General features: G+C 40.7%; 1 protein-coding gene across 1 annotated transcript in view; it reads right to left on the reverse strand.

Annotated features, from left to right (window-relative positions):
* cdh7a (cadherin 7a) overlaps positions 1-23,270 on the reverse strand; it is a 102,273-nt gene extending 79,003 nt beyond the window's left edge. Inside the window, exons 1-2 of the mRNA XM_035611969.2 lie at positions 22,807-23,270; positions 17,231-17,812 (exon numbers count right to left, since the gene is read on the reverse strand). Coding sequence (XP_035467862.1) covers positions 17,231-17,467 — 237 coding nt within the window. The 5' untranslated portion in view covers positions 17,468-17,812; positions 22,807-23,270. The remainder of the gene's footprint in view (positions 1-17,230; positions 17,813-22,806) is intronic.
* Positions 23,271-23,493: the final 223 nt, after the last annotated feature.

Below are 23,493 nucleotides of genomic sequence, written 5' to 3' on the forward strand. Positions count from 1 at the left end.
CTTCAACCAGTGGCTCCGAAACAGCTACGAAGGCAAATGGTCTCCTCGACAGATTCAAGAAAGGGAACACAGTGCTTGGACTCCATCTTGCTTTGTAAGTTCTTGAGGAAATGGAATGCCTCAAAAAATCATTACAAAAGTGAACCATCACAGTTGCAGGCATGCAGGCTGCAGTAGATTATGTCAAGACAGCTCTGCAAGAGAAAAGAACAGAGGGAACATTCCAACAGATCTTTGACAGTGCAACAGAGCTGGTCACCTCACTAAACATCAGCCCAATTTAAATGCCTCGTATCCGCAGGCCACCGAAACGCCTAGCTGGTGAAGCTGAAGCACATGCCCCAGCAGCTTCTGTTGATTACTTCAGAAGGGTGTTCTTCAAGATGCAGATGTGCAATTCAGAGAGCGGTTTCATCAAACAAGCCTTGAAATTCTTCAGAAGTTGGAGAATGTGCTTGTAAATGGAAAAAGGGATGCCATTGTAGACCAGTATCCAGAGATTAACAGGAGGATGTTGGATGTGCAGTTAGCCATGTTCAAGTCAAAGAACACCTACATATCAAGCACAGGAGCAGCAGACATCCTGAGAGGCATGCTGCCTGAAGTCAGAGGTCTTTTTGATCAGGTGGAGGTCCTTGTGAGGCTGTTGTTGATTGTTCCAACATCGTCTACTGAAGCTGAGAGGAGTTTCAGCGCACTGAGGAGGTTAAAGACCTGGCTTCGCAACTGCATGAAGCAGAAACGCCTGAACAATGTGGCAGTTTGTCACATTCACCAAAAAAGGGTTGATGCCTTGGACAGGAAGAAAATCTGCCAGGAATTTATCTCTGCCAATGATCGAAGACAACATGTGTTTGGAAGCTTTGGATGAGCTGAAATGTTGACCCTTCTGTGGTCATTCACTAAACTTAGGGAATCGAAGGAAACATTATTAAAAAATATAGACTAAAATATTCTTCAACCACTTTGATGCAACAGTAGAGATGACAGAGACTGGTGAGAGATGGAAAAACACCTCCAGCGAGCCTCGCTTCCTCCTCTACAACACTTTGTACCGGCCTTTGCTCGTCGGTTGGTAGGAATTTTGCTCTTCTTTGATTAACCGTGTAATCTCTGTTTTGGCTTTCTGTACAGCCAGTTTATTTGCACTTTCAATTGTTCACTTTTCATTTATATCAAAAATAGGATTTTCTTCCTGCTTAAAAATGACAGTGGTTCTCTGTTTAATAAAATTAATTACTTGACTACTTGTACTGAATTATGGACATTTTATTCAATTTCTCCCCACCTGTGATATTCCTGCCAGTTTGACCTGCCCACCACTGGGTGGTACTATGTAAATGAGGTCTGTTTACCATATTCCAAAAATAAGTGTAAAATTGGTGGTACTGAGTTGGAGTGAAGTTGACTAACAAGGTGAAACAGAATTGGGTGATCATTTTTGCTACATGCTTTACAACCAGTCAAACCAAAAAAGGGAACAGTAAACTTAAAAGTAACAATAGAAAACTAGAAGAACTGCTAGAAAACACAGTGAACTGAAAGAGTTAGAGTTTTATTAAAAATACTTGTGTCCCCCCAACTTCTGAAATCAAAATTTGGTCCTTGCGCACCAGCGTTCCATTTGATTAATGTGGCATTTACAAAGTGGAACCCTAGTAATTGTACAGATATGTGAACATCGTTGCATATATCGCCCTGCTGAAATTAGATCAGAGCTAAAACTGTTTACCAATATTTGGAGCTTGACATTTATTGAAAGTGGCCTTCACTAAAAGTCATTGCTAAAGCGTGAGATATTTTCTGATGAGCCTTTGAAGTTCCGACATCTTCTGGGCCAATGAGACAGAGGCTGGTGTGGTATTAGTGCCATATATCAGTCACATCACCTGTGAAAGAAGTACGGTACGTGGTAATATGTGAAAAACAGCAGTACAGCAAATCCACAAAGGACTGGAGGTGAGATCCAACACAATACTAGGGCAGCTATGTCTGTCAGTTGGTCTGCCCACCACTGGTTGAATTGAAAATATGCATAAAAACAGAGATGCACTTCATATGACCAAGTCCTGCTATGACTGTTGATGCATTCATATGGGAGTTATCATATTTCAAGTTTCTGATTTGTACAGTAAATAGTGCTTATAGCAACGTCCAAGTCACACTTATGAATCTGATGTGGTTTTATGTATTTGACTTTGAATTTACTAACATGTAAGTACATGAAACAAATACACATTCTATCTCTGTCTGTCTATCTATCTATCTAGTCCCCTGTTTCCCTGGACAAAAATGTGAACATATGAAGGAAACACTGAACAGTGCTGACAACCTGGACATTTGTGCTGAAGATGTCTTTCCTTTATGTATATATGGTATGGGTTACTATGCTCCATCTATTGCTCATTTGACACTTGGCAATTTAGCCGTCAAGAATGAATCAACTTTGTTTTCATCTCACGCTAGTGTAAAACCGTTGTGTTGTTCCTGTCCCTGTGCCTTTGCCCTAAGTACAACAGACAGCACCAGGGTGAGCATGACATCTCTGCTGTATATGCCACTATCTGCTGAGAAGACCCCGAGGCCAAGAGATGAAGTCTCAGCAGAGGTTTATACACATTTGTACACTGCTGGAAGAGCCGTCAGAGGCAATTTAGGGGTTGTGTCTTGCCCAAGGAGACATTGGCATGCAAACTAGGGGAAACTGGGATCAAACTGCCAACTGTCGGGTTAGTGAACAACCGACTCTACCTCCTGAGCCACAGCCGCCCGTAAATAAAACTAAGCTAAATCTAAATCTGCTATTCCTTCAGCTATCAGGCTACTAAATGCAACCAGCACTTGTTGTCACTGGCTTTTTGATGATTTTGATGTCGATGCTGATGTTGATGTTTGATTGCTGTTGTTAGTTATGTATCTATTTATTTTATTTATTTACATGGATTGGATAGACTGAAAAATGAATTGCACCTTTGGGATTATAAAGTAATCTGAATCCAAATCAAGTATCAGACATGCTATATTTCAATGCCAATATCGAAGGGAATACAATATTACAAAATTATATGCAGGGTGCATCTCAAAAACAATTGAATTGTGTATAATATTTTTTCACCTCAAATCCAAACCAACTGCTCAAACTTCACACTGGACTTCACGCAACTTGGATTCTGTACCTCTCTACTTTTCCTCCAGACCCTTGGACCTAGATTTCCACAATTTATTTTATCCAAAAAGAGGATTTTGGATCACTGAGCAACAGTCCGGTTCTTTTTCTCCTTAGCCCAGGTAAGACGCTTCTGACGTTGTGGCCCATTTCCTGAAGACGTTGTGCCTGGTGGCTCTTGATGCACTGACTCCAGCCTCAGTCTGCTCCTTGTGAAGCTCTCCCAAGTTCTTGATTCGGCTCTACTCGACATTCTTCTCAAGGCTGCAGTCATCCCTGTTGCTTGTGCACCTTTTCCTACCACACTTTCCCTTCCAGTAAACTGAATATGCTTTGACGCACCACTCTGCAAACAGCCAGTCCTTTCAGTGATGACATTCTGTAGATTAAACTCCTTGTGAAGGGAGTCAATGATTGTCTTCTGGACAATTATCAAGTCAGCAGCCTTCCCATGTATGAATAGTAATTTAATTTATAGTATTTATATACCTTTTTTTCTGTCAGACTATGAACTCATCTGCTCCATAGAAAATGGGCTGGATTCCAAGAACAGAATATCTTCACAAGAATCCCTCTAACTTCTCTAAAGCCACAAAAATTAACGAAATTTAGCTTTGTCAAAGCAATTTCCACTGGTAAGAAAATAATGGTCTTACAGGGAGTGAGATTTGGCCGAAATGGAGGGGAAATAATTTGTTTTGCACCTTTAGTATATACTGCACATTCTGTAGGATGTAAACAACCAACAGTTTAAAGCTTTGGGCCTTTTTTGTTGTGATCAAATTGTTATTTTATTTTTTCTTATATTCAAACATAAACAAAATGACACAACAACAACATAATACTTGTTACCTGTATTTGGGCCTTTTGAGGGAAATTCAAGTTCAGTATGTTTTTTAGAAAGTTACATTTTGATGAAAAAATGTGTCAAAAAAGAAAAGGAAAAAGATCAAACATACATGTTGTTGTTGATTATGAGCATGCCATATAAATGTTTTTAAGGATGGAATTTTACATTTTAATTACATGCTTAAATTTTAAACTTGGAAAATGTCCTTGGTATTTAGTGACATTTAGTGACATTTATTGGCAAAAATACAGTTGGCTATGAGAAAACAAGTGTTTTAGCAGCAGTCAAGAATAATGTATTTCTATTGTTCCTGAAACTGAATATGTGGTATGAATTAGCCATGGGCTCCAAAAGTCTCATCCTAACTGGATCAAATTCCCAAAATCATGGTGTCACAAGTTCTGAATTAAATAATTATGCTTTTACAGTATGCATGTACCTCAGATAAGGAAAGAGCAATATATACTCACTTTTTGCATTCTGATTATTTATTAAATGATTTGGCTGTTTAGCTAAGGCTTTAGATGAAATTCCTTTGAACAAAACCACCTAGCTTCCCTTGATAGATTTTCATGATCCAAAGTCATTTAGTTTATTGACATATTTTTCAAGCCACGTTAGCAGCAGGACACCATCAGATCTTAACCAATCCAGTGCAATATCTCTTTGTCTTCATAATGTATTAGCACAAACTTTATAAACTAAAAAATCTGTAATACTCACACACAGGATTATTCGACTCTGGAAAGATATCACAGTGGCACCTATTTGGTAAGTACTTTTGTCACAGCAACAGCAAAGTAAACAGTAGGAATGCTAAATGGTAAATGGACTGCATTTATATTGTATTTTTCTAGTCTTTACAAACACTCAAACTGCTTTACATCACAGATCACGTTCGCCCATTCACACACACTTGCTATACCCTACGTAGCAAGAGCTGGGGCGGCTGTGATTCAGGAGATAGAGAGGGAAGTCCCACAAACGGGGAGGTCGGTGGTTAGCCTGGGACCCTGATGAATTCTGGGAGCTCATTTCATTTGCTCTGCCAAACTCTATGGACTATGGATCTCCTCCATTGGAAAGTGATTTCTCTCCTGCAGAAAACTTGCCAGTCCAATCACAACCGATTATCTGATAATGGGCGGGGCTTGTACCATTTCTCCTACAAAAACGGCAACACTCGTTCACAGACATTGTGGAATCATCATCACATCATCTCCTCCCTGCTCTGGTCTGTTGACATTTTTGGTTGCTCAACAGACGTCACATGATTCGTTGCTCTCACTGGTTGTAGGTCTATCCACTCTGCGTCCGTTGGTAACGCCTCTTAGAAATCGAAAATGAACTGAGAGGTCCCAGACTAATATGCATTTGAGTATTAGTCTGGCCAACCATGCTATTCTCACACTGCCTGCACAGAAACTTGGGGTTGTCATACTTTGCTAGTACCCTTGCTGCATAAAGGGACGGGCTCCATTCAAATAAACACACACACTATTTCATACCGTGCTACTGAATGTGGCTTTAAACCCCATTTAAACCAGATCCAGGAGATTGAAGGGGCACCTAACTACGTCTTTCTGCTTGCTTAAGCCTGTAAGTACTATACAAGTAGTGAAAGTAGATAACAAGTCTAAATTTGTTCCCTTGATCTGTTTGTTAACAGCTCACCAGCCCCACCTAACTACCTGCATACTAAGACTGTACAGTTATGTGGTGAGAATGTTTATTCATACCTAGTGTAAAACAAAGAACTATTGATTGATTCCATTTATCCAGATACACATACATTCATAGTAATACCAGGGATAAATGGAATTATTTAACAAAAAGGCATGCAGAGACCAAAAAACACCATCCAATCTACCCAGAAGAAAAATCTGTTTTCCAGTAGCACATGATTTATTGGGAAGACACAAAATTAGGCAGGAATAGAAGCTTGAATAAGAAGCTGATATTTACATTCTCTGATGCAATTAGGGAATTTGTTCAATTGCGTAAAAAAGGAAAACTGCAATAAATTCAACACAACAATTCAAACATGTTAGACAAAGATAGAAATCATAATTAACAGACTTCCCGCATTGCAACACTTCTCTGTCTGTGGCCAATCAAAACAGAAAAGACAAAGTATGCTGTAAAGTGTTTTTTTTTACACAATGAACCAATGACAGTATCTTGGGCTGCAACCAACAAGGCCTGCAAATGATAAAATACACCTCCACCAGCAAAAGTACAGAGGTGCCTTATGAATCAACAACATTTGTCTGCTGACACTATTGTGTACTTTGCACAGATTATTCTCCACAAATCAATGGGCCATTGCAAATTCATGTTGTTATTCTAGTCACAAAACCAGAAAGTGAAAAATAAGCAAGACTTGACAAAAACATTGAGAAATACATACAGTATGTCACACAGCTCAAAGTGAGTTCTGTCTTTGTTTGTGATACTTTCACAGCAGATGCCAAGAAGGAAAGCTGTAGTAGAATGGCTGTACTAACAGCTTTTCCAGTACATGTACGTTATTTCTCCGCCCTGTGGAAATATGGAAATATCGGTGGTTTGAGGATTAGGGGCTATGATTCATTACGACTGAAATTAATTACAGAGAGAGGCGGCCGATGCATCCACAGTTTTAGCATATTAGGGTCCCTTCATCCACTGAATGGTAAATGTCTAGAGGAGAGTGTGGGGGTTGGGTTGCATAAAAAGCATGTGTGTATGTCCAGGGGCAGGTTAAAGGGGCAAAAAACTAAACAAAGATGAGGCCATTTGGGATATCAACATTTTCCTCAGATGTATTATAAAATTCCAATGACAAACTGTATATGACTAAAAGCAGATTATATTCACTTACAATCCAAGAAAAAATTAACTTACCACTTTCATATGAACAGTTCTAATGAACGCTGTAAACACGACCCTAATTGAAAGCAGAAATTATATTGCACCTTCTAAAAAATGTCGTATGTTAGTGTTGTTATTGTGAATATATACAGTAGGACTACTCTCTCCCAAATTTCTCACCTCTCACCAACCGGTCGCGGCAGATGTTTCGCTCACGACTTAGTCTGGTTCTTTTAAAGATTTCTTCCTGTTAAAAAGGATTTTTTTCACCACAGTCGCAAAGTGCTGCTCATTGTGGGAACTGTTGGGTTTCTCTGTAATATTCTGAGGTCTAGACCTCACCATGTATAGTGCCTTGAGAAGATGTATGTTATATAAAATGAATTGAATTGAATTAAGTATGGCTATGTAAGCATTTAGCTACAGACTCATGGAGGAAATAGCATGACTGCAGATTTTGTACCTTCTTTCTGTTGACTTTTGGACGCATTTCTACTAGCTATAAGACATCTCTGCTTACTCTAGTATCTAGTTTTTCACAACAGTTTTCATCTCTTGGTGACATTTTGTCATCTTAAGGCGTTATAACTCAGTCAGGCATGTTGGAGTTGCCCGTTTCTGGGACACTAAAGATCAGCCTTGTGCCACTTTGTAGGGGTATTTCTCTCTCCCCCCCCCCCCCCTTCTTATTACAAATGTGTAATCGCATACTGCAAAAATACTGTATGCATTTTTTAAATCCTATTACCTCTCCAGATTTTTTCCAATTAGCTGAACTACTACCACAATCTTTCATGTATCCCCTGATTATTACAGAAGTACCTCCCTTATCCAGAACAACTGGCATAGTGTGTTCCCTCAGTGGTGCTTTCCAACATGATGTTATACGCTACAATGCCAAGAAACTAGGATAACTATACATGGTGAAGAAATACTGTTTCACCTAAACACATTTAGTTATATTAACCAGATTATTTTTCCTGCTGTAACATATAAAAGGAAACCGGGTTTCTCACTCAGACGTTTATTATGAAATTAGACTACTGCTGAAAGTGTGGAATAATCACATTTCTATGGAGCTTCAGTGTTTATTAGAATGAAACTCAATGATGTTTTGACAGACTTTCAACCCAGGGTCCCACAAGCGGCAGGGGGTAATACATAATGAATCAATCTCAAAAAACTCTTGACACGATGAGCAACTCTCCGAAGGCACCTTGAGTAAAGGAGAAATAATAGAGATGGGGAAACTCAACATCTCAGTGAGACAAACATTTGTAATGCCTCAAATGCACAGTCTGACCTCAACTTTACCTTGCACTGTACTGGGCTTCATCAAAGAATTGCCCCGCTGACGTTGACTCTGACCCGAGCCCTATATGTGAGCGAGAGAGTGCAAGTGTGAACAATACTCGTCTTCTGTCTGTTCCCCTAACCTCTAGTCTACTTTATGCTGCTCTTTTAATCCCCTTGATTGCCTGGCTAAAATAAAGGCTTCCCCACCATCACAGAGGTTCCCATGATGCCTCATGAGTTCTCCCCTTTTAGAGCGCTTGTCCCTGGGCACGGTGTGTATGATTTCCCCCTGTGCTCCTCTCTGGCTCAACATGCTGCTCACACCGCTCCCCATCTACACTGTCATGTTTGCGGCTCTAGTGTGAGCAGATGCTATCAAGACTGAACTTTGCACCATAATTCTAACCCATTTTACAGTGAACATCTAATATAATGCTAATCAAATTGCTTGCAGAGTAACATGTTAAATTCGACCCATCGTAATTATACAGTACGTAGGACAATCTGTGATGCCGATGCTCCCAATTTTTAACTATTAAACTAAAATAGTCACAATAGCAGGATCTCGCTACCAGGTCAGAAGTGACTCAAGATGTATCCTCACAAAAAAAATCTAAAGGTTGGTGCAATAAATATGATAAAGCATAGCACTTTTTGCAAGGAAGAAAAACAATCCTTTTTCCTAAACAATGTTCAAAACATGCGATCTACTTTATCTTAGTCACTTGAAGATGGGGCAGAAAAAGCTATGAGATTCTTCCATCAAGAGATGTTTTTCCATTTCCTTGCTTCTCATTGAGGTTACTTTATTTGTACTCTTTGTGAGTGCGGGCTAATAGCCCCTGAATGCAGCCTGAATTATAAGGTGAAATAAGTCAATCCATTACTCGGATGGTTAGTCAGACTGCCACTTTTGATGACATCTCTGTAAATAAGTGGGTTTTAGCATAAGGTCTGTGTCTATGCACTTGTACCTTCTTTGATGTCAAGCAGCTCTCTGGCTCAGGGGTTGTGAATGTCTCCAGTCACTTGAAAATGAACAGATCTATTTACTAGCATGTAGCGGCAGCTATACAACTGATATTGAATAAAAGGAAAAAAATAGTCCAAAGTGAGGAGTGTTGGTACCTTAACAAAGCAAATATCTAAACATTGATTTGTGTGTGTGTGTGTGTGTGTGTGTGTGTGTGTGTATGAATTTGTATGGTGGCACTTTTGCGTTTTGTTTGCTTTTGTTGATTGTCTTGTTGCGTTGATGCTTGTAGTGTATTCTTATTTCTATTCATGATTTGTTTTAATGTAAAGCACTCTGGGTTTACTTGTAATGAAATGTGCTATTCATAAAAAATTGACATTGACATTGACACCTTTCAGCTACAGATTAGTGTATCTCAACACTTACTGTCACAAATATTTAGTCACATTGATACCCTGCAGAAATCCTTAATCACATTATGTGTACCAGCAAGTGCTTGTGAAGTGGTTGGGTGGCTCCAGTGTTTTCTCTCCTTAAAATATGTGAATCAACAAGCAGCCTGTGTAGTTTGAGGTTCTTTAATGTATGTTTCTTCTGCCTTAATGTGACTGCAGCTGACTCCAGGCCAGCACACGTAACCAGTCACTTATAACTAGATATTATGTTGTGAAATTCGGAATCTGACAGAATGCATTAAACCAAGCAGACTGCAGATGCAAAAGGAGCAGCCAGGCCAAAGTGATGATTTCCAATTCCCCACTGATTATATCATATTTTCCTTTGCTTCCAACCAAACAAAGGATCAAATTGTGCAGCAGAAATGTTTTTGTTTTGACAAAGATTCCGATTGTTTGCCGTATTGGATACCTGGATACATCCGACAAAAGAAATTACTGGTCATGTAAACATGTTTTTTTTACCCTATAATCTACAAGAAATTTCAGAGAAACTACTTTTTTTTTCTTCTTTTTTTTCTGAAGCTACATGAAGAATTCATATCAAGTGAGATCATTTTGTTAACATGCCAGGACCTTCCATGTCGCTCACACTGAGTCGTGAGGTCAGGGTGTCCCACAGCAGCAGCGTGCCCTTGTGACACCAAACAGACTCACACTGTGTGACAACTATGATGTACAGGAACAAATAACGTGACAGCTTCTCAAGCTCCCAGCCAGCTACTCTGCCTGCTGGGAGTAAATTAATCAGATTTTTCATATTTCTGACGGGGGTTAGATCGAGCTTTGGCATGAGGTCAGAAGTAAAGTAGCCGGTCAGACTTTTTACATGGCTGCTGCTATGTCTGCACGAGATTGCTAATACTACCACTAAAACTCCAAAAATACAATATCAATTGATTTACATTACCATGCTACATGCCTGTACATTGAAGTGAACAGGTAAGATGTCTCAGACCCTACTGTATATACAGAAGAAAGAAAAACAGCTCAAGCTAATGAATTTGTGTCAATTCCATGAGGGTATGCAGATCCCTACACATTTATGAATAAGGAATCAGCCTGTTAATGTCCTGTGGGGAGACATGGGCCAGTTTACGGGTTTCAAGGTTTACCACGGTATCAAAAAGTCACAGTTCCGAAACCACTAATATTTCCCATCGTACCGTCCCGACGGTGTGAGCTGTCCCCCAAAATGAAAACGACTACTCCCAAAGAGATATCTAGAACTTGCGATGTAATGTTTTAACCAGTGTCATTACCTCAGTGAGTTCCCTCGGCACAAAGCACACTCACAGTCTGTGCTTTATTCTCTGACAGACACTTCCTGTGCCCTGAGCTGCGCAGTGTTGTATGAATGGTGTATCTCCAGTCGGGAAGCAGTGTGTACAGTGTGAGCGTGATGTGTGTGTGTGTGGTAGAGAGACAGAGAGAGAGAGAGAGAGAGAGAGAGAGTGTTCCTTGAGTTTGGCTAGACCCGGAGGGAGAGAGAGTTGGCGGTAGAAGTTGATGTGCAGTGCCGGTTGCAGTCTGTCTCAATCTAATAAATGCCGCATTGCCTTAAGTTTAGAGAGAAGTCTCGGTGAGTCTTTTGCCACACTGTTGGGGAAAGTGAGTGGGCTGGTCCCGGAGAGAGTGAACACCCCCCCCCCCCCCCGCGTCCTGACTACGGTCTGGACACCAAGCAGGAAAAGACCAACAGTTGCTGCTCCGGTGCACGGCCCAAAGTCCAACTCAAAGAGGGGGCATGATTAGCCGACTCAGCCCACCTGGCACTGCTCCCACTGAGCCCGCTCCGCTCCGCCTCTCTCTCCTCCCGCTGAGAGCCAGAACCACACTCTCCTCCACAAGTGTTTACAGACGTCGTCCTCACTAAGGAACCTAAAGGTGCAGTGGAATCCTCCAGGTTGCGAAATGTGCAACAGCTGTCCTCTCCTATCCAATAACATTGCCACACACCTGCCTTGTGAGACCCTCATCTTGTTGCTGTCTTTTTTTAAATGTGTCTTCTCTCCCTGCTTCAGCTCCCTCGTGCTGCTGTTACAGACACCCTCCACCTCCTCATCAACACCGCAGCATCCTCAGATTCATCTCTTCATCAGCCCCTGCAAGTCAATCAACCGTCATCAACACCAGTGTCTGACTCCTTGGGGGGGATTTATTCTGCTGCTGCTCAGGGCCGATGCCCTTGACCACAATATCTGCCCATTGAGTCCAAGCGCCAAAGACTCTATCAAGACTCGATGTCACATATCATTCTGTTAAATCTCTAATAATTAATTAGTCTTCATCCACTTGTGCACACTGATTGAAATTAACTGCAACGGTTAAACATGACTCTGTGGCACCAGCAGTGTCCGGGAATGAGAAAAGTAGTTTTTTGTCATATTTACCCTAGAATCTTAATTAATAACTAATAAGATTGAGATGTAAGGACACACGGACTACAATGTGTGAAAATAATTAGGATACGTGAATGTCTACACATCTCCACTATTCTGAAATCAGTCCTTTCCTAACTGATAATGAGTGAAGATATTCTCCATAAAGCTCTTTGACTCTGCAAGTATGATGCTGGTGTGTTATGTGTGTGTAAATGTAGAATGGGAGGCAGAGCCTTCAGCCACCAGGCTCCTCTCCTCTGGAACCAGGGAGGCAGACTCCCTCTCCACATTTAAAGTTTAACTTAAAACCTTCCTCTTTGATAAACCTTATAGTTAGAGCTGCTCAGGTGTTTAATAAACCATTTCTTTATTATGCTGCTATAGGCATAGACTGCTGGGGGAACTTATATCATAAGCATCTCTTTCCTTCCCCCTCCCTCTCTCTCTCTCTCTGCCCCCATGTATTTACATTAAATGTCACTTACTCTGTTTTCTCTCTCTCCTAGTAGATCTCTGACTCCAGAGCTGCAGGATGCAAACCCGTCATTATTATAATTATTATTATTATTATTAATAACATCATTGCATTTATAATTGACAGTTTTTCCGTAATTATAAGTATCAGTCTGGTAGAGATTAAAGGAACTGTTATACAACTCCTCTCTCCCCCCAAACTGTATGTTTACAGTACATGTCACTAACCCTGTTTGTGTTTTCTCTCTCTCCTAGTGTATCTCTGACCCCAGAGCTGCAGGACCCAAACCCCTCATTATTATTGTCATTATTATTATTATTATTAGTAGTAGTAGTAGTAGTAGTATTATCAGTCTGGTAGAGATTACAGCGGCGGTTGTACAACTGTCCTCTCTCTCTCTTCTCTCCTACTGTCTCTCCTCCCACCCTCTTTCTGCCCACTTCTCCTCTCTTCCTCCTCTCTCTCCTCACCCCAACCGGTCGAGACAGATGACCGCCCACAACTGAGTCTGGTTCTGTCAGAGATTTCTTCCTGTTAAAAAGGAGTTTTTTCTCTCCACCGTCGCCAAGTGCTTTGCTCATTGTGGGATTTGTTGAATTTTCCCTGTAATATTGTAATATTGACCTCACTATGTAAAGTGCCTTGAGACAATGTATGTTGTGATATGGCGCTTTACAAATAAAATTGAATTCAATTGAATTATGTATTTACTTCATAACTCACACAAGTATCCCAAACATCTGTTCACAGTTGCTAGAAATTACTTGTATAAGTATGAATCTCTAATGCACCTGTGTAAAGCTGCTTTGATCAAATCTTCCTTCAGCTTCAGTCTTTATCCAACTATAAAAAGCTTCCACCTCTGTCTTGCTCTATGTAATCAAGTAATCTATGTGACAAAAAGTCACAATGTGCAGAACAAAAGCTGAACCACATTTGAATGTCCACATTTGTAGTCTAGATGCAACTGTAGGTTTTACATGTCACATAAAGACCTACAGACTAGAATCAAATCAATGAAACTTTACTTTTTTTATATCATACTGAGCATTTACTAAAAATTGTAAACAGTGAAGGTGGGTGCAGAGCAGGAGGTTTTATAAAAATCATTGTGGGAGAAAAGAAACTGTCTCAGACTGTAACAAATGTCACAAATGACAGTAAGGTTCCTTTTTTAACTGTTTCATATTGATGCTGTATTTTGTTGATCACTGCGTAATGATTGGTGGAGCAAATATTTGATCACAAGTTGTGGTGTTTGAGGGAAATATTTGCTTTCGCTGCACGTGTTGAATGTTTTATGAGTCATATTGTCAACAGCACAAATCATTCTCGGGAATCCTTTAGAAAATATATGTTGTGTATGTCAGCCTTATACTATGCATATTAAAAATAGGCTGGACTTTTTTTACTGAAAAGTCTGTGATTCCATAAAAAGCTTAATTGACTGGGAGAACATTTTCTGTGAATGTCAGAACACGACAAACGCATCCAGTCCGCGAACTCCACATCATACAAGATTATTGATCACATGATCAGCATCACCGATGGAAAACATAAAAGTGTCCGGTGGCAAATTAGCCGTAAGCAAGACACAGTGAGGGCATCACTCCGCTGAGTGGCATCGGGGACCTCTGGGACCAGAAGTTATCAAAGAAAATGAATATGTTTAATAAAGAACATCATTGGAGTCCCCATGGATTCTGACGATCTCTAAACCTTCTCCCCTGCAGAGTGATCCTCTCTCATTCCTTATGCCGACACCAATTGGGTTTGTTTACAACATTACTGTCATGATCTTGTGTTTTGTATTTCCTTTTTTATTTTGAATTAGTTTTTGTACTTCCTGTTTCCCTGTCTCGTGTCTGTTCACTTTGTTTTTCCTGTGTCTCCTGCACCTGTGATTGTCTGCACCTGTTCCTAATGTGTCTCACCTGTGTTCTATTTGCCCCGCCCACCGTGTGTGTATTGAGTCTCTTTGTCTGTGTCAGATCGACTGTTGTTTTTCCCCCAGTCTGTCCTGAGTCGTCTGTTCCTGTGGTTTTCCCTGGTCGGTTCCTGTTGTCTGTTTTTGCTGTTTACCCCGAGTATGTTGACTGTGATTTTTTTTTGTTTTCCCCTGGCTCCAGTTTTCCTTTTTACTACGTAGTGTGGACACCCTTGTTTGGATTTTTTGAGTTGTTCGTTTTAGTATTAAATATCCCTTTTTGCCACATCCTGCATTTGGGTGCTGCTTCCTGTTCTCCTTCCTGACAATTACTAGACCGTCTGGAAAACTGGGTGGGACTATCTGGCACAGTATTAAACTGGTTTGAATCCTACTTGAAAGACAGGGACTACTTTGTGTCTATAGGTATCAACACATCTGAACGGGCAAAAATTTTGTGGTGTTCCCTAAGGCTCCATTCTCGGGCCTCTACTGTTTAACATCTACATGCTCCCACTTGCTCAGCTCATGGAAAACGACAAAATGTTACCATAATTACAAAGACGAAGACAAAGAAATTTATATAACTATCCCCTGGGGACAATGGTCCAATACAAGCACTAAGTAAATGCATTGAGGAACTTAACGACTGGATGCATCAGCATTTTCTTCAAATAAACAAAGACAAAACTGAAATAATTTTTTTTTGAGACAAGGAAGAACAATTTTAAGTTAGCACTCAGCTTCAAACGGTTCTGTTAAAAACCACAAACAAAGTCAGAAATCTGGATGTAGTCATGGACTCAGACCTGAACTTCAACAGCCACATTAAAATGATTACAAAGTCACCCTACTATCACCTAAAGAACATATAAAGGATTAAAGAAGGATTTGGAAAAACTTGTCCATGCATTCATCTTCAGCAGGCTCGACTACTGTAACAGTGTCCTTACAGGTCTCCCTCAAAAGTCAATCAGACAGCTGCAGTTCATTCAGAACGCTGCTGCTCGATTCCTCACTAAGACCAAAAGAGTAGATCATATTACTCCAGACCTCAGATCTTTACACTGGCTTCCTGTTTGTCAAAGAATTGACTTCAAAATAATACTGTTGGTTTACAAAGCACTGAACGGTTTAGGGCCAAAATACATTTCTGATCTTCTGCTTTGCTATGAACCATCCAGACGTCTAAGATGGTCTGGGACAGGTCTTCTATCTGTCCCCAGACTCAGAACTAAACATGGGGAGGCAGCATTCAGTTTTTATGTTCCGCATATCTGGAACAAACTCCCAGAAAACTGCAGATCTGCTCCAACTCTCAGTTCTTTTAACTCAGGACTGAAGACTTTTCTGTTTGCCGCTGCCTTTCAGTAAATACTCTCTATGCATTTCTTGTACTGCACTGTGAATTTTTTCACCTGTCTTATTCTACTTTAACATGTTTTTATTTTGTCATTTTAACTATTGTATTTTAATGTGATTTTATGTGTTTCCTCCCAATGCTTTTATGGTTTAATGTAAAGCTGTTTGAATTGCCTTGTTGTTGAACTGTGCTATATAAATAAACTTGCATTGCCTTGTGCACATGGGTGGGGCTTATGCAGGTAAACACTGAGTTAACCACGAACAAAAACTGCTCGGAGCAGTTTTAAGATCAAGGGTAAATTACCATGGTATCATCCCTCAGGTTAAACCTATCCATCTTTCGTAGTACGGGTTAACCTGGAAGTTACCCCCGACGTCACGAAGCTACTCCTGAACTTACCATGGTAAGCCAGTAGCCTTGCTTCGTAGTACAGGCCCCAGAGCTACAGGATCCAAATCCATTACTATTATTATTATTATGAACAACATCATTTCATCTATGTCAGTATCATTATTGTCTCTCCCCCATCTCTCTCCTCTCACCAACCAGTCACAGCAGATGTTCTGGTTGAGATTTCTTCCTGTTAAAGGGGAGTTATTTCTCTCCACAGTCTCAGAGCTGCTCATTGTGGGAATTGTTGGGTTTCTCTGTGATATTGTGAGGTCTTGACCTCACTATGTAAAGTGCCTTGAGATAATGGATGTTTTGATTTGGTGCTATACAGATAAAATTGAATTGAATAGTTTTGTAGAAAGCTAACACAGTATAAGCATGTTTTAATCCTTTACTGTATTTATCTATTGCACATATTTTATGTAGTTTGCTTTGGAAATGTGTTGTTGTTTCAACCAGTGTTGTTGTTATTATTATTATTATATTTATTATTATTATCATTTTTATTATTATTATTGTTGTTGTTTAGCTGTCCTGTGGTGGGTTGGTAAGCTGTCCAGGGTTTTCCCCCCTTCTGTCCACACTTTAAGAATAAAAAGGTATAGATGATGGATGGATGGATTATTGCCAAAGCTCTACTACATCCACTACACTTTGCTCTATCTGCTTGCACTCTGGCAGAACACCTACTGTATAAAGATACATTGGAGTAACATATACCTTTCCTGAGGACTGATTACCATGTGGTACACTGGCCTCTGAACTGAAACCACATATCTGTACATGCCCATACTTCGGTCTGGCTGGAAATAAATAAAGAATACCTTCCCAGACATTATATAAGGCACTGGGGATATACACCCTGCTGTCCCAGATTTTGCAGGTCATTATGGTGTGAGGTAATTGATATTTGTATTGTACAGATGCACATAATCCTGGTTCCAAATCGGCAAAAATAGGGACAAAATAGGTATTAATGTAATGTTTTTTTTGCTAGAGATAGGTTCAGTCAAAATCATTGTTTCTGTAAATACACTCTCTTGTGCATGGAACAATCCTGAACCATGAACAACGACACAGATCACTTACCTTGCCAACATAGAGGGGTTCATTTCCTGTGTACTCCTCCAATACGAAAAACTGGTTCCATACCCAGCTGCGTCTGTGCCTGTGCAAAACCTCCCAGGGGTCTGGATCAGATTGTGGGTACTTCTCCAGATCCCCAGCGCTGGGATCCAGCCCCAGGCAGCACCTTTCCCACGAGGGGAACAGGGCTGACAGGAGAGCCAGGGTTCTGCATATGCCTGAGCAACACCACCCCTTCATCTGGGCAGCCTCCGAAAGGCACAGAGGCCAGAAGCAGAGCAAAAGATTAAAAAATAAGAAAAAAATAATAACAACAAAAAAAGGCAGAAAAGCTGAAATGTCAAAACCCTCAGGGTTTTATCCAGACAGTCCTGACCCTCTATTTCACCAGAAAGCAGTAGCAGTCAGACAAAGAGCTAATGGGTTGAAAAAAAGTCAAGCTCTGCATTTCCCGCTGTTGCTCTTCTTGTTCTTCTCATTGGAGACTCAAAGTGGGGGTAATTCCCTCCACTTTGGAGCCAAGGAGTTGAGATCAAACCTGGCTAACGGGCTCGATGGCAAGGGGGGAGGCTGTATAACTGGCACCTATCAGAAAAGAGAGAGGGAGAAAAAAGAGAGAGACAAAGATATAGAGGAGAGAGGAGAGAAAGTACTGTCAGCAAGATTTCCTGTGACCTCTGTCACTTTGGACATCAAATGATGTGCCTGCAGATGCAACAGTAATGACGTTTTTTTCCCATATTAAAAAGAAATTGGTCAAAAATGAATAGACAATGAATACAATCAACATAATGTCCTTCATGTACACACCTACACACAAAATCGGGGTGAGGTCAGAATGTTAATTAGGGTAAGATGAGGGGGAAAATGACCTGGTGGCTTTTCAATGTGCATAAGCAAAGAGTTTCCACAGCAAATGAATGTGAATAGTGTCTGCACAGAATAACAATTAAATGCCAATCCGCTGGTTCCCAATGATCTGGGCTTTACCTCACCAAGGTCATCAGTTTGTCACATTTTCCTTGTATGAGATCATGGTGTAATGGCGGTGGGGCCCGCCACTCAACAAGCCACATGATCTGTGTGGCGGGTTCTCATCACCGAGATTAAACATCAATTTGAGTTGACAGCAGCATGATGGCCCAAACGCTCCTGACCTCTACTCCGAGCTGTTTGTTCGCCGTCATGCTGCGTGATGACAGAACATGAAGACTCGTCAACGCAGAGAAAAAGAGATAATGCTCATCATGTCACAACACATCCTGCCACTCTTCAGTGGTTAAACAGTTGAACAAACTTCATAATTTTGTCAGTATTATTAGTCTCATTTGACATATAATTTCCAGCAGCTCCCTAAAATATTCCAATATTGTGGAAGAGGATGGTGTAAAGACACAACATGAAATCAGTGAAGATGAAGAGCAACAAAGCTCGCTGGTAAATGTATGTGATGCCTTGGGACGATACTGACTCAGAAATGCCATGTGAACTTGAGGAGATCTTGTGAAACTGGATCTGGAGCTTCCCCGCACATATATTTATTTCCTCACTGACCTCTCTTTCTTTCCCGTCAACTCAGAGTATTGACAGGATCCTTGACGAGGGAGGTAATTGCTTTGGCATACATTGACCTGCACACAGATTTTCCAGTTCTCATTTTACTTCCCCTTTGTTACCCCTAGCAAATATAAAAGCAGCATACCTCACATCCTGACTGGTGCCAATTAACAAGGAAATGAATAAAAACAGCATGATTATCGCCCGTTTGTGAGAAGCATCCTGAACATTCAATTAGACAAAAATGTCCAGCTCCAATATTCACAGAGGTTTTTTTTTCTAATTTGCAGTCAAGGAGCAATAGAACAATTAAGACAAAACTTTACCCAAGAGGGCATGAAGCTTTTGGTCTAAGTATGAATAAAACAGAAATTATTTGTCAATTAATCAACTAGTCTTTTGACAGAAAAATAATCTGTCACTATTTTCAATAATCAAAGTTAAATTCTAGCCTCAAAAAATTAGATGATTCCCTGATTTTTTTTTCTGTTGCTTATCATTGTAAATCAAAATTGAGTGTCTGGACTTGGGCTTCTGTATCTCAGGAGGTAGAGTCGGCAGTTGGATCGCAGCTTCCCCCAGTCTACATGCCGATGTGTCCTTAGGCAAGACGCTTAACCCTAAAATGCCTCTGAAGTGTATGAATGTGACAGAAAAAGCGCGGTAAACAGCATCACTGTGTGAATGGGACTTGTGCTGTAAAGCTCACTGAGTGGTCAATAAGACTAAAAATGAAAGTGTGTTAGCAGCTCTTTAGTGTGCAGCAGCAGAAAGACACTGCATAAATATCAGCAACAAGATAAAGTATTTAAAAATATCCAATATATACAAATGTCCACAGTCCTAATATTATAGTGCATGTAAGTGCACAGTGAGTTATTCAGTGTGTGTGTGTGTATGGGGTGGGGGGGACTAGCAGTGTCCAGGGTGGGATGAGTCTCCAGTTTCAGGCTTTCTTACGCAGATGACTGGTGTAGATGTGACTAAGAGGTGGAGGTGTGGTCCCAAGTACCCGCTGCAGCACCTGCCACCGAGCAGCTTCTGAACCTCACAGTGCAGCAGTACGACAGGAGGTGTCAGAGACTCACGATGGTGGCCCGGAAAAATTCACCAGCAGTTGTTGTGGGAGACTGTTTTAATTTCCACAGGAAGTAAAGTCTCTGCTGGGCCTTTCCCACCTGGTGAGATATATTTCTCCTCCAGGTGAGTTCTCGTCACACAGAGACCGTGAAGATTACACTAATGTGACTGTGGGTGTTGCAATGTGCTCAGCAGATACTGGCTTTTCATTAAATCTGTGTTTGCTGATTTACCGTCAAGTTTCAGATGTGTATTATTTGGAAGTTCCTGCTGCCGATAAGTACATTTTCTCAATACATTTGTAAGGTTTATTATTTGAACGAAGGAAAGTGTACAGCAATAAATCTAGCTTGAAATTAGCTGCTCTACCAGCAAACAAAGAGATGGATGTGACAGTAGCGTTTCATGAAACTACTTTCCTGTTTCTACCTCCTGTTGGTGTCAGGTGATTGACAGTAAGCAGAGCATTAGCATAATTCTGTACTGATATGAAAATGCTCAACCCCAAACAATGTGACAACGGAGTAGAAAAAAACTTTGAAAAAGAAACCCCCCTAAAGGCGCCCCATTGTGATAAATGATCTCACTTGGTCGAAATTCAAAGCAGGCCTGATCTCTCCAAGTCTGTCGACGTACTGTGCAGGCAAAACAGTAAAGGAAATGTAAAGAAGAAGGGCAACCTCAAGGCACGCATTTGAAAACACAGGTAATGTGCTTTTTCAACCAGATGTCAAACAGTATTTACTTCTTTATTTTAAGTCCATTTTAGTGTTCTGTTGAGAAGATGTGGTGGGTCATTTTTCCTTAAAGCACTGGAAATGTTTTGGTGTCAAATGCAGTAAGGGCTTTCGTGGGTTTTCAACCTTGTTGATATGGGGAGAAAAAAACCCACTGGTGATTTTTCCTATCACGCAAAAATATTCATTTATCAGGACAGAAATCACCATTTGGCTGATTCACCCTTTCAAAACAGTCAGAGTGAAGAAAGAAGACTGATTGTGGGCCGGCGTCAAAGTGATGGCACTAAATTAAGTGCAAATGTGAGATAAAGCCGTGGATGTAAAGCCTCCCAGTCGTCCCCTGGGCTCTGTTTCTCTTACACACACTGTCCTAATCCCATTTGCCGCACACAACACAACAGGATTACCAGTGCTACAGAGCTCAGTAACCAATCACATGCTTCCTCTAATCCATATTCTCCTTGATCATTGTGATCGTTTGGCGTGCAGTCACTCATGGGCCAGAAAACACAACACACACTAAACCAACAACTTTATTTCACATGCTTGAAATAAAGTTGTTGGTTTAAAAAAATAAAATAAAAAATCTATAAGGCAGTTTAATGGAGTTACCAGAGTATATAGTATACTATAATTAATTTAGAATAAATGCTGAAGGAAACCAGCGGGAACATCAACTTTTATAAATGTTTTACTGACATTTGAAGCTCTGTTTTTATCCCCCAAAAAAGCAGCATTTTAGTATTTTAAATTTAAATTATCAAGAAATTGAATTACATCGATTTTTGAGATCTAGGATTGTCCCTCTTTGTTTGCCTCTGTAGTGAAATTAGAGCACAGGGGTCTACTACTGTACGCAGCGACAATAACAAGGGATGGTGGGTCTTCTGTGTTTCGCTCAAGGACATGGAGACCACCTTCTCAGCAGCTTGAACCTGAGTCCTCTGGTTGAAGGGTGGTGTCATTACTCACACATTTCTAATACCTCACCTCGCATTTATTTGAATTCATCTCGAATCCTTCACTCGTAGGTCTGAAGCTGACTAACACTGCGTATGTGTCTCGCGCGGCGTGGGGAAAACATAACTGTTAAGAGATGTGCAGCTGCAGACGGCAGTGATTTTAACAGGAAACAAAAACAGGAATTAGCCATTTTTGTAAAATACCTGAGAGTTGTAGAATGAAGCGCTGTCTGCCATAATTAACTGCTAAAGGAAAAAGGTCACTTATTTTAATTAACTTTCCTGTGATGAAAAGCAAAGGCCATGTCTGTTAATGTTTTTTTTTAGTTTTTTACAAGAGCTGCTGAAATACTGTTTTTAAAAAGTCCTTAAACTGAGATTAAAAAATGTCCCCGTCCTCGCAGCAAAATTATAAAATAGCAAGAATCTGTCTATTTCACTCACTCTGTTAATTCAGGTTTTTACAGGCAGAAATACAAGCAGTACGGGTAAAGCATTTTGCAAAGCTTGAGATCCCAAATAATTTCATGCATGTTGCTAAAAGTATACTTGCAAAAAATATCCATCTTCATAAGATGGGTATTGGGTACTGACCAAATTGTGTAACTTTTACAACCTTTTCTGCCAGTTTCTGGGATGCTTCCACACAGTTCTGCAGTTAATAACTCTTCTCAACATGAGAAGAGGACACATTATTTAACTTTTGAAAATCCTTAATTCCTTATTTGACTTAAATTAAATTTGCTTTTTTTACACTGCGTGTGGGTTTTCCACTTCACATATACTACTACTACTACTAATAATAATAATAATCTGACCCTCATGCTAATAGCTGCAAAATGCAGAAAAAGTTGGCAGGGCATCACCTGTTCCTGAATCCATACGAGTCGTTTTCCTACAATTAGTGAATTTAAAATATAAAAAATAAAAAAACAAACACTCGCATCATTGACGCAGATCGATTAAACATCTTGGCGCCTGGGTTCAGAGAAATGAAGGAGAAGCGGACGGAGGATGGTGGCAAACACGCACATGATGGGACTCGGGTGGCACCAAAACACCGACAGCAATAATCCCTGCGCGGCCGCCGCAGGAAACCCGTGTCCACGGAATACTAATTACAGAATGAGCGACGGGACAAACATTTACGCAATACCAAAGCAGACCATTAATTCACTAAGAACCACTGTGGGAGCAAGAACGTGATTGAACACGTTTACAATCTACAGGACTCACTCACCAAAAGAAGATGGAATAACTTGACCGCCGTGCGGATGGTGTCTGCTTGTAAAAGTTGAGCCTTTTCATCACCACGCACCGAATGGATAAAACCAGCTCGTGTCAGAATGAAGCACTGAAAAGTTTTGACGATGAAATTAGTCCTGATGGCAGAGCCGGGCTGCAGGAGATCTGCTATTTGATCGCGCGTAAATGCTCAACCGTGTCAGGGATGTGGCAACTGAGATTCTCTCTCCTTCTCCCTCTCCCTCGACATCCTGCGCAGTGCTGCCTCGGTGCAGGGAACCCCAGCTGCAGGGTTTCGGCATGTATCTCTCTCTCTCTCTAACATAGGGAGCGGCGGGGAGGGGGGCGCAGCAGCGAGGAGCCAGAGCACCGGACGCGACGGGAGAAGGCTCTCATCTGAGCCAAATCCTCGCTGACTGGAGCGGGGAGTGCCTGTCGAAATAGCTTGACCAGAATACGTTGGCGAGGGAAGAAGCCAGGAACACACGCCGCGTTTTTGGCAGAGGGGATGTAGAACCGAATTTTTCAAACCTGCCAAGTTTTTTGGCAGCAGATGGCTCATGTACTGTAAAATGAAAAGAAAATCAATACAAAATTCTTCACACCTTCACACACACATCCTCCTCAGCCTCTGTTCACCTTGAGAATTAATTAAATACTGAAAGGTATGGAGCAGGGAAAT

Source organism: Scophthalmus maximus, chromosome 16, assembly GCF_022379125.1.
Source record: "Scophthalmus maximus strain ysfricsl-2021 chromosome 16, ASM2237912v1, whole genome shotgun sequence".
NCBI classification, from domain to species: Eukaryota; Metazoa; Chordata; class Actinopteri; order Pleuronectiformes; family Scophthalmidae; genus Scophthalmus; species Scophthalmus maximus.